The sequence below is a fragment of the Mytilus galloprovincialis genome, chromosome 3 (genome assembly GCF_965363235.1).
Source record: "Mytilus galloprovincialis chromosome 3, xbMytGall1.hap1.1, whole genome shotgun sequence".
NCBI classification, from domain to species: Eukaryota; Metazoa; Mollusca; class Bivalvia; order Mytilida; family Mytilidae; genus Mytilus; species Mytilus galloprovincialis.
In genome coordinates, this window is record NC_134840.1 from 89,985,137 (window position 1) to 90,001,959 (window position 16,823).

At 31.8% G+C, this 16,823-nt stretch overlaps 1 protein-coding gene across 1 annotated transcript; it reads right to left on the reverse strand.

The window, feature by feature from the left end:
• Positions 1 to 7,666: 7,666 nt before the first annotated feature.
• On the reverse strand, positions 7,667 to 12,911 carry LOC143069323 (bone morphogenetic protein 2-like). Its single transcript, XM_076243898.1, has 3 exons — positions 12,444 to 12,911; positions 9,778 to 10,119; positions 7,667 to 9,096 (listed from the first exon to the last, which is right to left on the reverse strand). The coding sequence occupies exons 1-3, from the start codon at positions 12,445 to 12,447 to the stop codon at positions 8,213 to 8,215; spliced, it is 1,230 nt and encodes a 409-aa protein (XP_076100013.1). The 5' UTR covers positions 12,448 to 12,911; the 3' UTR covers positions 7,667 to 8,212.
• Between the last annotated feature and the right edge of the window lie 3,912 nt (positions 12,912 to 16,823).

Genomic DNA, 16,823 nt, shown 5'->3' on the forward strand with positions numbered 1-16,823 from the left:
TTCAAACATGTTCAAAATTTCATAAAAAGGTCAAACAGATTTCTTATGCCTTGATAGAGCGTTACTGTTACTGGCACGGAACATCATCGTCACAGAATTATATGACTTTTCAAACTTTCTTTTTTTTCTTTTTCTCTCTCTCTCTCCTCTTTTTAATATGAAAGTTGGTATTATATTCTATAACCTGTTTGCTTTATATGCATGTCCGTTATATTATACTATTATTGTAATTTTATATTGTATTATTTATGGAGAACACTTCATAAGTATGATTTACTTGTGTCTAATCCATTTTGGTTTAATTCAGCAAATAAAATATGTTTAAACTAAACTAAACAAGTTCTGAAAACTCGTATCAACTCGGAGATATATACTCTGTATGCAGGCGTTGTTGGATGTTGCTTCATAGAAATGGAAAGTTAAAGCTTGCTATGTGGTATGGATTTTGCTCTTTATTAAATTCCGTGTGGAGACCTACAGTTGCTAACTTCTGTGTTATTTGGTCTCTGGAAGAGAGTTGGATCATTGACAATTCAAACACATTTTCTTATTTTTATATGGGTATCCTGAGACTATTAGTATAATAGTCCCAGGGGTACTACAACTTTGACTTTTTGGGGTACCACAAGTTTGACTTTAGTTATATACTAGTATTATCTGTTTGATGATAATAGATTGGCAATGTCTGATCGAAAGTGTTACTTTTCTTGCTAGGATTTTTTAAACGCTTTCTACATCGTATTGAAAATTCATTATCTGTTCAGTATACACATACTTGAATGACCACAAAAAACACATCTAGATTATTATTCAGGACTTGTGAGGTTTCTTCTTGCATCTTTATGATTAAGAATATCAATAAAAGCACAGTTCGATTTCTTATGTTTTGTTGTGTTCGGATAGGAAAATTATGTCATGGATAATATTCTCATTATCCTGTCTTTTCTAGAATACCTCTACTGACTAGTCTCGTGTGTCTTTTGAGATCATAGAAAGTTTAACAGTACTACGGGTGTATGATTTGGTATTGTAACAGTTATTGCGTATGTTTTTTAATGAAGTGCTTTCTCATATATACTTCTTACCTTTTTCTAGTTCGCCCTGTATACTTATTATTGCAGTAAAACCATTTTATAGATAAATTTTTGTTAAATCATGTCAATCAACCTTGTGTGCCCAGTAGTTTTCAGTGATTCTACCCAGTACATCTAGTACTCCCACAACAATTTCTAGAGCGAGACGAAATCTCGAAGAATCATTTATCTGTTGATGCAACTTTAGAATTTCAATTAAAGATTAAGGTCTTCTTTCACTTAAAAGGACACATAAATTGTATATAAGAGTCTTTACAAAAAAGGTTTATTACTGGATCTGTCAATTGCCCCTTGCTCGCTTCAAGAAACATCTTCCAAAATTATCGGCTTCTATTTCACCAACAATCAACACGAGCCAGGCTTTATGATGATTTGTGAAAATATCATATTCAAGGACGTTGTGAAAGCTCCAAACACCTTTTTGAACATATTAAATGAAGTTCATCTTGCAAAAGTATAAACTGAACCATTTGATTCTCTATATTTTACACAAGTAATCCCCATTCTACACTTGAAGACAAAATGAAAGGTATTAGAATGTTACGCAAGCTCTAGAATATCGTATCAATTGGGAGATATATTCTAGTGCTCAATATGCAGGAGCTGCTGTATCATCTGGAAGATATATACTAGTGTTCAATATGCAGGCGCTGCTAACTGGGAGATATTTACTAGAGCTCAATATGCAGGCGCTGCTAACTGGGAGATATTTACTAGAGCTCACTATGCAGGCGCTGATGTAGCAACTGTGAGATATTAACTAGAGCTCACTATACAGCCGCTGATGTATCAACTGGGAAATATTTAGTAGTGCTCAACATGAAGGCGCTGCTGGAATGTTCCGACATAGAAATGTAAGTTCTAAATTCGAAAGATTCATATTTTAATGTAATTAGGCAGATGATCACTAATATGGTGCACTTAAAGTAGCCACTATCCAATCCACTTCTACCTGAATGCTAATCTTCAAATGATTTTTACTTGGACTTAAGCAGAATGAGTGATTTTACTAGCTGGACAGTAACTGCTCACCCACCAAGAGCACCTTAGTTTACCGGATATTTTAATGGGAACCTCTTGCTCAATCTAGTTTTTTGTGAACTTGTCATTTAGTCGTATACGTTTTTCTTTGTTTTTGTTCTACTTTCTATTGCCTCTGTGATATCTGCAATCCTTTGTGTATTGTTTCTGTAGCCTGATTAGATTGTCTTGCAAATTATGACAGTATTTCTATCTTTTATAAAATAATTGATTACGATTCCAGTACCAGTCTTTCTGTTGAATGTCAGTGGTTCTCTCAGTACACTCCGGTTTCCCCCAATTATAAATCCTGTGTTTCACACCAACGATCAATCAATCAACTTTTTAACTGATGTATTTTTAAGATCTAAAAATATGAGTTCGTAGTCAAGGCAGAAATTTAATGGTGAACGCAGTGCCCGATTTCTCTTTTTAAAGTACATTTCGATAATCAGAATGCCTACATTTACTTTGATAACATATACTAGTAAAAGAAAATCTAGTAAAGGTGCAAGTAAGAAGTAGTTACAATTTGATATGGGGGGTGGGGGGGTTAATATTGCATTAAACTTTAATTGACTATAGAAAGAGATGTTTCAACTGGATATCTGGGGTGCGTGAGTGTGTATCTAAATGAAAGGGACTTCCTAATACTAGTATAAGACACGAGCACACTTGGTACTGAATCTGAATCGTTACGTCATCTCTTTTTGGTTCCAGACCATAAAATAGACAGAGCAAAACTAATAGGCACAAATCACAAATACCAAGAATCAACAAACATAAAACAAAAGACAGAAAGTATTGATCTAAACGGATCGTTTAAAGCCACACCCCACACTCATTTTCTCTCACACGACCGAAAAACAGTCCTTGAATATACTAGAGAACTCCAGTCAATATTAATCCAAATTATTTCTACATTTTGATATCCCCCACCCTCTATATTTAGTCAGCGTAGTGTTTAGGGTGTCGATAAAGTGCACGTATAAGTGACTTTTCGTATATGTCTAATAAGAACGTCATCTAAATGGCAAAACTTGTAATAAAAATCCGGCCTCTGTGTTCTATATATATACGTTATCTTTTTTTAAATAAAAGTGGTGATTTTAGGCGAATACATATATAGTTTATAAATTTGTCTTATTGGCAGTTATACCACATCTCCTTATTTTTATAAAGTCTAACTTATCAACATTATACAATAAATGGGAACTCTATATATATAAGTGGGTGTACTGTTACACACTATAATCTCCTGTATGTTCTAATTGTGGTTTTTAGTTTGACCATATCTAGTCAGTATGGCGCCAACATGTGACTTCTGATTCAAGTCCTGTTTTTGTTTAAGCTTAATACTATCAGAGCTCCAGATCCACGGGCGTCCTGTGTTTAAGCGTCATATAGAAGGTGTGTCAATATTGTAATAATCCATAAATTGATGATTTTGTATTTTGTATTAAAATGTTCGAAATGTGTCCTTTCAATAATTACTTGTACTGATTCATTGGTGCGTTACATAGTTCATCTAATCATTGTAACCACAAGATTAAGAACAAATTGAAGTATCCATAAGATTGTTTGATGTCTATTCTTTGACGCGTTAAAGACCACCACGCTGAAGTAACTACAATTACATTTAGTCGTTAAGTTAACATGCATGTATATCCTTGAAGTTATAACCAATTATGTAGTAACAACTGATGTGCACGAATATTCTGTTCTCATGACCGAGGTCATTCGTATATTATAAAAATGTCTATTTCGAGAGGAAAAAATTGCAACAACTTGTAAGTTATGTGTGTCTCCGATTGCGAATCATGGTTGGAAAGCAAAATGTTGAATGACAAAATTTGTTCCATAAAACGTTTTGAGATTTACTGTTAATGGCGTTTGCGTTGGACACAATAGTTTATACCTAGACTTGCTACATGTCCCTTCCTGATTATGTTTTTTTTAAATTATGCCCCTTTAACAATGTTACCGCTATAATAATACTGTCACCTGCAGGAGGAATCAGTAGACTGGCACTTATCAGTAAACATATAAATTAGTAAGAAAGAAATAAAAGAAAGGGAATTGTAGCAAGTCTAGTTTATACCTAAATGTCGTCGTTATGGTTTCATTGTGTTGTTATGGAATTTGTCGAAGCGGGAACACTGCATTTTTAAGATAGATTAAATTGATGCATTCATAACAGAACTAAAGTAAATGATCAACTTCCTATTCTTATTCATGCAACATATGAGGTATCGTAATCGTGTGTTTATTTCCTGCATGGCTGGATCAAACCGAAGACTTGAACTTAATTACTGTATAGTTAAAATCCCGAACGGCATGTTGGTTAGTACAAAGCAGACTGCAACTTCAATGTGCCACCTTTAGAAAATCTATTTTTAACACTGAATCGTCAAATACAAAACTTTTATAGATATTTTATAGCGAAACTGAAAATAACACTTTGTAAATGAGGTACGTACGAAGCGCTATTTTTTTCTGCATTAACCTTCTTTGAAGAGAATGCTCAAAAAACAAAAGTTCGAATCCACATGGAGGTATACATACTAACCTAAAAAAAAAGCCAAAACCATACAAGTTCGTCTGAGGAAAATTGCAGATACTTTATATTGTTTGTCAGTGGTGAAACAAATCATGCACTTAGTACTAAAACAAAATAAGAAAATAATGCACTTTAAAATTTGGTGCGCTTTTCTGGGTTTGCCTTTGTCAGGAACGTAGCTGTCGCTCGTACAACAAGTTTATCAGTTAACAATTGGTGAAAATATTGTGATAGGAATAATAGTACTGTAAGTACCATTTATTTACAGGGCTGTATGCAGTTGAAAGTCTATTATATTTTTAATTATTTGTTCTGTCTCTTGATATTGTGTAAAACGGAGGCCTTTTCATTAACTCGACTAAACCCAGAATAACTGTTTCTAATATAGATTGTGAACATTCCTTCAAAGGGAAGGCAATTTCTTTTAAGATGACAGCATCTTTAGGATTGTATATATCGTTCACGTTGTAATAATTATAAATGAAAGGGTCAAATACTTCGTTCGTCTTTTTTAATAATCATTCCCTAGTTTAGTAAGCATAACCTTTATCGAATTGAGTTGGCATCAAATGAAGATTATTAAAATATAGTATCAAAAAAGTGCACTCCTTTTAATCATCGAGTGGGCTATAAATCTGAAAAAATACAAATTGCTGAATTAGATAAAGATCTTTTAAAAACAAGGTCTAAACAGTTTCGAGAAGTATTTACATTTGTAATACCTTAGCAGGTGGTATAACATTATTAAAATACTTTTGTTCATATTGAATACTTAAAGTCAAATCGTTTTATTGGCACAATTAGGTACTCAGTTGATAAATGTCATCCGTAGAATTCTATGTTTTGTTTGCTTGAATAGGTCCAGTTAAAATGTCACTATTTAATAGATGTTCGGATGAAACAGGTATTCTTGGATGCAGCGAACCTATACAATGAAAGAAAATAACAATATTTATTTGGAACTCTTAAAAACCAGCAACATTTAGTGTGATGATGATTGATGGCTGTTTGACGTCCAGTGGCAAATTAAATGCATATTCAGGTCGAGAACATGTTAGTGTGATATAAATACGAACCCTGCATTGTACAAGACTGACAAACTGTTTTTTTTATGCCCCATCTACGATAGTAGAGGGGCATTATGTTTTCTGGTCTGTGCGTCCGTTCGTCCGTCCGTTCGTCCGTCCGTCTGTTCGTCCGTTCGTTCGTCCGTCTGTCCCGCTTCAGGTTAAAGTTTTTGGTCAAGGTAGTTTTTGATGAAGTTGAAGTCCAATCAACTTGAAACTTAGTATACATGTGCCCTATGGTATGATCTTTCTAATTTAAATGCCAAATTAGAGTTTTGACCCCAATTTTACGGTTCACTGAACATAGAAAATGATAGTGCAAATTTCAGGTAAAAGTTTTTGGTCAAAGTAGTTATTGATAAAGTAGAAGTCCAATCAACTTGAAACTTAGTATACAAGTTCCCTTTGATAAGATCATTCTAATTTTAATGCCAAATTAGAGAATTTATTCCAATTTCACGGTCCACTTAACATAGAAAATGATAGTGCGAGTGGGGCATCCGTGTACTGTGGACACATTCTTGTTTTTTAATGTTCTAATTCACAAGGTAAAGTCCGCACAACGTAATCCGTATTTTGGATACATTATATTTAATCCAGGCCGGTCAGTAATTGTCTCTACCTGATAAATGACGCTTGATTAACAAATACCAAATGTTGATTTGACCTGACAAAGATTCAAACCCACGACCTCCCGCACTCAAGAAAATTTTAAAAAATCTTCACCATATTTATTTACTAGTTATTGTAAATAACGCATATTTAGATCATATTGTAGGTGTAGAAATACAATTCACTAAATAAATAGAACCGAACTATTAATATTGTCTTGATATGATGATATTAATCGGACAGTGGATTGTTCAAAAACTATCAACGCAAATATTTAGAAGAAGACACTATGAACATATAAACTTTACTGAACTTTGGGAAAAAAACTAATGGGCTGTTGTCCAAATGTTTGCTAGTTTGCTAACAATCCAATATACTAACTGCTTACATACTCCCACCCCCATTAAAGGACAGAACTATGTGCCTTTTGTGTCTTTTGCCTTTTAAATTTCAAGTCTTTTAAACATTCATATAAGGCAAAATGCAAAATAGTACAATCGGAAAGTTATCATATGATTAAGGTCTTGCATTCCTAAAATATTTTTTCAACATAGATAAATTCCATTTCTAGCTTTGTTTCATGCAGGGCCGCTCATACAATTCATAATGAGAAATATCTTATAATTTAAATCGTTTACCATCACAAGTTGTTCCGCCTTCCTCGTAACCATCTAACTGGGATTGTGGTTGTGATGGTGTATTTCGTGGTCATTGTTAAAAGGCCTACGAAAATAAATAGATAATTCACTGCTTTTGGTTGTGTGTTCGTTCATTCGGAACAATTATTTTTTTCTTTTTAACTGTTTCATTCGCTTGACTTAAGTATGACCACGTAAATTGTACAAATATAGGTATCTTTATGATCGGTATGTTACCCTATGGTAAAATGGCAGGTATATCGTTGTAGCGTTTGAGATGTGTCCTTCGTGTTTACATGCTTGTTTGCACAATGAGAAATATTGTCTTATTTATGACTAAACCACTTGAAAAAGTTCTTCTCAAATACTCTGTGTGGTTTGCTGTTTATTTTTGTCTGAGTTTCCCATATCCTTCTTCTAATCAACTGATTTTGTGTGCAGATCGTCGACTTCTAAGAGGGACGTCATGTGCAGAATATAAATCAAATCTAAGGGATGTTAATTGCTGGAGTAAAATGAAATCTTCGGTATGGAACACTGGTTTTGTATACGCAAAGTATTTATCCCCCGTTTTACCAATTCAACAAATTGACATCATTTAAAATGTTGAAAAGGCCATATGTACACTTATTGATTTTCAGCATTTATGGAGATATTTATAACACAAACACTTGGTTAGTTTTGACTTTTATATTACCCATAATAAAGTCGTCATTATTTATACAACACTGTATATACAATTGTAACATAAAATACTTTATCGGAGCGCTCAGCTTAAATACGTACAAGAATATCACACTCATTCAAATGTTTTGTGAGAAGATATGAAAATAAACAAACTTTAAAATAAAAAGAAGTAATAAGAATATGATGCTTTTACTAAACAGGTAGTAAATTATTTTTTTTTTAAATCGTGTACATAAACAGAGTTGATATCATAATAAATGTATGAATAGTAACATGCACATTTCAGCGATTCAAAATGCATCAGGAGGTTTTAGTTTAATCAGCACCATAAATAATAACAATAAATTGCTGAACGCTATGACATTGCTTTTCATGAAATATTTAAGGACTACATATAAAGTCCATTCTCTCGCTCTTCTTCTTGCATCCTTCGCATTCATGTTTCGTTCACTGATACACACACAGCAATAACATTTCATACAAATAAATAAATATCACATTTAACAAATAAATAACAACCAAGTTCCCCTTTTGTCACCGACATCCACAACCTTCTACGACCATATCTTGATAAGCTTTTAGTACTACTTTGTCATGTTCATCAATGTATAACAATGAAATAGGTGATAGTTCTGTTGGTACACAACACGGTTTAGGAACAGACCGTGGATCTATAGAATGAACTAAGTCTTGCACTATTGCATGATTTGTTGCATTTAAATGATCGGCGTATGGCCAATGACATTCGCCGTCACAGAAAAAAGCGTTATAGCCAGAAGGTGCTACTATCCAGTCATTCCAACCTACTTTATCAAAATCTACATATAAAGGTTTTCTACTACATCCATTTTTAAATTTCTTCTTTTTATTTTTCCTATTTTTTCGTTTCTTTTTCTTTTTCTTCTTATTTCTATTTTTATTTGATGCACGTTTAGTCCGGCTTTGTATTTGATCATTTGAATATGTCACTAAAATAGGTCTTTGTGAATGCCACTCTGAATCTGATAATGAAACTGATCTCCGTAAACGCACATGTTTAAAATTTTGAAAGGACGGAGACAGTTTGCTGGAACTAATTCGCACTTCTATTCCATGGTTCTGTTTTGGTGTTTTACGCCATTTTAATACTGCTGGGTGAATGTCAAGGGAAACCCATGTTGCATTCTTAGTTTTTACGTGTTTAACATCTACAAGTCGCGTAACTGGATCAACATTTGTGTTTCCCGGTCGCATAATTTCATACACTTCTATTTTGTGTCTAAGTATTTTTCTTCTTGTAATATTATTAGCACTAATGTGTTTATCCAAAAATACTCTAAGTTCTGCTGCAGTTAACACTTCTTCTTCTGGTATATTAGAGATATTAAATTCCATCCTAACACAGCTATCTTCATTACATGATCCGGAATCAGGTTTATCTACAAAAATTATAATAAATAAATTTATCAAACATCAAACTGAGATATTTTGTGATATGCTAAATTACAATAGTTTTTTTTTATCAAACTGGGTTATTTCTTGTTTAATATTACCAAATTTTATTGGAATCTGGTATTTATGAGTTGGCTGATTTTAATGTCTTACAAGATGAGCCTTTTCAGTTTAAATTTTTACTCATTCAATATACGTGTAGTAAGTTTATATCTGACTACTCTTCCAGTTATATACTCAAAGACTTCATGCATACAGAATGATTTTTAAACATATATGTGTGTACTAAATTTGCTGGTTAGAGTAATCCTCTATAGATATAGAGATGTTAAACACTTTAAAATATATTTTACTACAATAGTTTTCATTAAACCAGACAGCTTTTTTCTCTAAATTATGGTCAAACCTTTGTTTTATAATGCCACATGTTTAAGTTCTGATGGAGTTGTATTGGGAATCCAGTATTTTTGTATTATTAATGTCAATATGAATAGGTTGAGCATTTAGTCGTCTGAATTTTAAATCATTTAAGGACAACTATTGCAAATATAAAAAAAAGAGTGAAATGTATCCATTAACTGAAAAAAACTTGAGACAAAGTTGTTTTCCATTTTCACTATATTTCCCCCCATCGAGTCTAACATGTTCTAATGTATTTGAATACATACCTGTGTGTACAAAGCTTCTGATCGTATTAGCACTGGCAGCTTTGCTATTTGCAAACTGTAAATTATTTGACGCTGAGATCTGTTGGTTATACAAGTCTATCATATACTGAGGTATTATAATATCGGAACTTGGCTTTGGTCGGCTCTTCAGTCCAAAGATTTGTAGCAATTTTGATTCAAAATTCTGGATGATATTTTGTTTTTCCTTATCATTATAATTTGATAAGGCTTTGTCCAGTAACGAGTTTCCAGTGTCTGATGAATCAACTGTAACAATTCCGTTTACCAAAACGCAAGCAAGAAACAAAAAGGTCCAGAATCCGCAAATCATGATGAAATTGCCTGAAAAGAAGAAAGTACTAATTAGTTTTGAATCATATGTAAGATAAGATTTTAATTATTTTAAAACCCAAACAATAGGATTACTAACATAACAGAAACGTAAAATAAACATATATGTATATATAAACTGGTTAAATCAAAACCACTTATTTTGGACATTTACGTACTTAGGTTAATAGTAACTAGTGTGACCGCCTACAATTACTAATGTCTACCGCAAGTTCAGTTTGTCTCGCAGGTGAATTCCAATGGTAAATGTCATAAAAATCATGTTTCAACATCAAGTAGATTTTACGCTGAAAATTGTACCTCATTTGATTATTGCATTATAAATCCGGAAGAAATGTTATACCATGTAAATATAATAGTAAACGATTTGCTCACGCAATAGTAAACGCTGATATGTAGGGCATAAAGTGCACTATACTGTTAGCAATACATATTAAGAAATGCAAGTCACCCTTCTTTACATAGAACTACATCTGGTATGTGCAATTCATTAATAGACAATATTGGATACATAAAACTTTTATTTCAAAAAGCATAACCATTTGAGTCGGATTTCTTATTTAGTTTATAAGATAATAACGATGTTAGTTTCAAAGACATATTTGTAATGCAAATAGAACAAGGACCGTTTGACATTATGCTATTTATTTTGAAAAAGGTTAAACACTTTATGTATACATATATATAGAAGCACGTTCCATGCTACTCGAAAAGCGAATAAAACATATCGTCAAACAGGTGGCACAAGATAAAAATGTATATTGCAACTTTCAATAATATGATCAATGAAATTATAGTAAAATAAAACTAAACAAATCGACACTAGTTTTAGAATCTCTAACTTGCAAAGAAAGTTTTTCAAATTCCTATGAATCCAATAAATTTGATTATTTTAAAAGGGCAAAGCGATCTTTATTGACTTAACTTTACTAAAGTTTTATCAGTCTATTATCAGACTGTAGAGTAGAAAGTCGTTTTAGCACCGATCCTCAAATCGACAATAAATGAGTTAAGTATTACATTGTAATTTAGAAGAAAGATAACGTTGTTAACACTAAATCCTTTCATATCATTGTAAGTTCGGCAAAGGCACCTTATCAATAATCACAAACATCACCAACAAGTACAACTTCAAAACTTTATATCAAAATTCTACGACCAATAAATTAAGGAAAAATCAGTTTATCTGCACTTTTGAATATGTTTTTCTCAAATCATCAGAACTTCCATCATTCAGCAAAAACGGCATTGCTATTATTTCATAAAATAATGAATACAAAAAGAAAATTAACGCGATAGTTTGGTTTTCCACGTTAACATAATTGATATATTTGTTCGGAGTAATTAATATTTGTCTTCTAAGCCTACAGGTGTGTAAACGACATCTAATTTTGATAGAATCACCATGTCTTTAAAAAGATGAATGAAAAAGATTCAATCAAGTTACCACGGAAGATTTCTTTGACTGATAAAATGTGACACAACAAAGATGGAAAATATGTAGAAAATCAACAAGTTGTAGTTTTATTGGAAGGTAACTGATGGATTGGCCATATGATTTATAACCTTAGGCATACTTGTACTATACAGTACAGACTGGAAAATGAATGACGACTAGGTTGGATTTTATTTTATTAGCAAAAATTTATCATTCATAAAGTATGTTTGATTTTTTGTCAAATTTTTTTCACAGACGAATGACATCATTTACAAGTTATGGTTGGCATTTTATTATTATAGACGACAATGAAATATAAAACACGAAAAAATTTAAAACTGTTATTTCTTTGTCGTGGTTCCGGATAAAGAGGATTTCCCATCGTATTACCAAAGAAGTATTATTATTTTGGAAAATGTTGACATTAAAGTAAATCAATGAGGCGTTTTTAAACAAGACATATTTAAAATATTTTATGTTATGCTATTCCGCTAGTACAGAATTAAATATTTTACGAGTTCATCAATCAATTTTGATATAAAGTAGTAAAGATCCGATTAAATGCGCTATTTTGTTAAGGCAAATCCTTAAGATTTCTAAAGGAAATGATATTGATGTGTAAACCACAGGTGCCAGGCATTTAAAAATGCAAACAATACAGCCTTTTATAACTAGATCCTTAATTTTCCTTTCATCACCGAAAATAAATATACAAGAATATTAAATCCATTTATTAGATGTGTAGTTTGCATAGTTTAGATTAAACCTACTGCTTCGTTCATTTTACGGTTATAGCTTTACTATACAGATATTTAAGTACCCGACTGCGTTAAGTATTTATAACCCTCATTCTAATGGACAATGTCCTAATACTTACACATCCAATGAATTGGAAGACGTGTTGTCCGTCCATTGGTATGTAGTAATAAATATCCACATACACTAGCATAGCTCACATTGTTTTAAATATGTATCCTGAGAAATTAACTCCTCCGCTAACAAGCTACTTAATAAACAATTCTGAACTTCTTATGTTCTCGCATAATCCATTGTAAAATATTAGATGTCTAATCCAAATACTGATAAGAAAACAATTAGCTCAATTTCGAAAATTATTAATCAATGTTCACTATTTTGCACCAAAATATCATAATTTCCTATAAATATACAATTCTTCTTTAATTACGAACTCAAATACACCATTTAAATCACATTCACAAACTTAAGTTCCGATATGTACAATAGTCATTGATTTACATGTTATAACGGATTAGAAAAAATACTTTTTAATCACACTTATTCAACACAGCAGAACACAACTAAATCTGATTGGCAAGTGGGGGAGGTTACCTTTAGTGTACTACAGAATAGCGGCGCTTGCGCAAAAATATGACAGTCATTTTAAAAAGTTGTGACGTCATGTACAGGTAACCTACTAAGTGGAAACAATATAATTCTGTTTTCTTTTCATAATTACAAAATATGCGTTTCCTTCAATGCTCCAAAAGTAAGCTTATCGCTAAATCAGGGAAGTTTATATGAACAAACGGGTTTAAATGTACACTAAAAAATCGCCGGTTCATTCATAAAATACATCTGCAAAGATACTACGTGTTTTTAGATTTCACTTTTAAATGCCTTCACATTAAATAGATCGTATTTCAAAGACGTTTCAAGGGTTCTTTTAAAAAGATTATGTTTCCACTCAATTGGTTAATCGCTAAAAATTTTGTATTCGTTTACTTTAAAGTTGTTTCGAATTAAATTTGTGTCGTTCAAAATTGTTACCATATCTGTATTTAGAAAGCAATTCGTAATTTACAAAGTTAAATAGATGTATATATATACCTATTGTCTTTCTAAACGGTCTTCAATTTCTTGAATATTTAGCAAATTTGTTCAGCACTATGGAATAATTGTTGTAAAAGAATAATTATAATATTTGAATGATTTGAGGGTATTATATACATTATATTTGTTGTTTCTAGTTTGACATGTCTTATGCTCATTCTCTAGCTCGCTCCATAACTGTACAAATATTTTGGTGGTTTATCAAATCATAATTACCGGGTTACCTTAGATTATAATCTAATTTACCTGTAGATTATAGCTAATTGAAAAGATAAGTACTGTGTTATTGTTTGTTATTACGAGTTATGCTCATAATTCTCAGTTAAGGAGTGGGTATACAGATGTTGTTAGGGCGGGCTATCTGTGTTATCAAAACATCTTGATTGAACCATTCTACAGTTTTTCTTATTAAACTTTAATTTAATGAAGAGTGACCATCTGTTTTTTAATTACCACTCCATGAATCTCATAGATAGATAATTACACAAAAAGGTGTTGATTGTAAATAAAAAAGTTCATTCATTTGTTTAATTACCTTTTTGGTTGTTCCTTTGTAAATCTTTTCATTATTTCAACACCCAAATTGTTTCTTTCTTGCACATCTTGGTTTTTTTTTCGTTTGTAAATCTTATCATACGACTGTTTAACATTTTGACGTAGTAATGATAACATAGAAAATGAAAGTCGTTTAAAATTCCAGAATGGTAAAATAGATAAATGACATTGACCTCCCAACCCGCTGAGGAAGTGTCTCATTATTATAGCTGTTTGTATTACTAGTACTATGTATCCAAAATCAATTTAAGGCACGTATTAAGATAGACAAAAATTAAGGGATATTTGTCAAATATTTCTTAAATACCGCTGCCGTTATGTTGACATTGTATGTCATCACAAAATTACTTATCTAACCATTAAGTTAAAACGAAAGGAAAAAAAAAGTTGTTTTTACCAATAATGTTTTGATTAATAGGAGTTTATAAATCATAACAACATATGTATGATCAATATAACTATCACAAATAAAAAAAAAAAAAAAAAAGAAAAGAAAAGATAACCAGTGCCACCTTAAAATGACCTTGGAAAATTTAGATCTTTTTATTCATTTGACAAAAGAGTGCAATTGGGAACCGTGTCAATTTTATACCATTGTGGCAAAATAACGCTTATATTTTGGCTTCACAGTTAAGTTGTTGTCAAATGCGCTGAAAGAAGTGCGGCATGCATATGATTGTTTATATAGTTAAATTCGTAAATGAGCTTTGATTCCTTGTCTGTGTTATTTTTTTTACTTGTCATTTTTGCGTTATCAGCTCTTTAACGTTTGTAGTAGATTTTGGACTTTCAAATGCTGTGTTCTCGAGCATCACTGAAGAGACATCAATTGTAGAAATGCTGTGTTCTCGAGCATCACTGAAGAGACATCAATTGTAGAAATGCGCATCTGCTAGCCTGCATGTCATTGGAACCGTTAATGTTATGACCACATTGTTTATATTTTTACCTGGAAAAGTGCAATTTTCCGTTGGAACAAAGCTACAGCAGCACCATTTTCTGACAAACGTTTTCATACAGATTCAAATTTCATATTTTTGACAGCGTCAAAACATCATGAATGCCACAAATACAACAAAAAACTCAGCACATAACGAACTATTGCACTGCAGTATAGTGCTCCATGAGAGTAATGCTCGTATACAACAAAACAAAGTAGTACTCTTAAACATAGAAAGTACGCAATAACTAAATTTGCATTTGGGAAGTTATAAACATGTATAAAAGGTTAATTGTACATACTTGTTTTGAGGATTTGTTTGACGTTTAGTTTAGCCTAGATTGGTTCCTGTATTATTCAATTTCCTTTTGAACTTCATTCATGTGTATTGATTAAAAGTGCATGTAAGTGGAATATTATGACACACAACACTTAATTTAGTAACGAAAGAAGAAAAGGCCCACTTTTAACAACAGTGGCAAGATAACATCAAATTATAATCATCTTCTCTAAAAAGTTCGTTTAAAACCTGATTGTTGTACTTGAGTTCGACAAACGTGTAACGCCTCCTGGAGTACAAAAACAGAAAATAATTCCACCCATGTCATTTAATTGAAAAGCTACCAATTTGTTCCTTTTAGTATATACATACAAAATTATTGAAACCAGGTGTTTGACAATGTTAAAATGATAAGGTATTACTTATTTGTGAAAACAATCCATGGGAATGCGTTTGTGACAAGGCAACACAGAAAAAAAGACTGACGGGTACCGCCTCCTGTGTAGAAAATAGGTCGTACACCTGCGCTACTGTTCTGTTAATGGCCATTTAAGTTTGATAAACTGGTCCTTGGTGTTCGTGTCATAGACGAGTTTTAAGTCACAATTTCTATAGCACAATCAATAGGTTTTGCATTTGTTTTTAAGACTTCAATTAACAAAGAAGCAAACAAAGAGCACTACAACATCTGTACAGTGTGGGTAAGATTGGGTAGTAGTTTTCATTTGGACATGTATACCCTGACGTAAAATATTAGTGACCGGGTTATACATATAATGAACCAATTTCATTTTTAAATTCATAATTGGAAAGATGTTACAAAGATTTAACTTCACTTGATTTCTATATCACTTGTCTGTCCGAACATGTGTTTTGAACAAGTTTGGTGTCACAAGCTGTAAAACTGAAGAATTTCTACAATTACCATCTGATTCAAAGGTCTACTCAATTCAATATTTTATTGAAATTTATTGAAGGATTGATAATATATGTATAATTGAAACATTGAATGGAATTGTAAAAGACTTTTTATAGGTATAAATTTTTAATAAGGTTTGTGACAAACAATCAAATAAAGACAAATTAATGAACGAAATAGTTTAATAACAAAATATAAAAAATAGTTAAATATCACAGTAGCACTTATAAAGTAATTTTCTTTCCATAAGAGTTGACGAGGATATTAATGCGGTCGGACCTATTTACAGCAATTATTAAACCAGTTACAACTTTCTTAAATTATAAATGTTTCAATTTTTACTTGCATGTGAGTAAAATAAATTATATTAACATTTTCTTTTATTATATCAAGAGTATACGAGGCATATTTTTTTCGCCATGATTCTTCAGAAATTCATATATGTTTTGTTGGTGAATTAATTGATAGTGTAACTGGTAAAATTGACAGGTTAGTAATACTTTTTTGACATGGACATAATTTATTGATTTGCGGACAGGTCATTGTTTTGTACGGTCATCTGTTTTCATTAAGAAAAGGACACACATGTCTGTCATAATTTGTAAATAATTATTATTAATTGTTTGTAAGTAATAATTTGTTGCCACACCAGAAAACAAAGGATTTTTATGGACTGGTAAATGAAATCTTTCAAAACACAACACCAGACCCG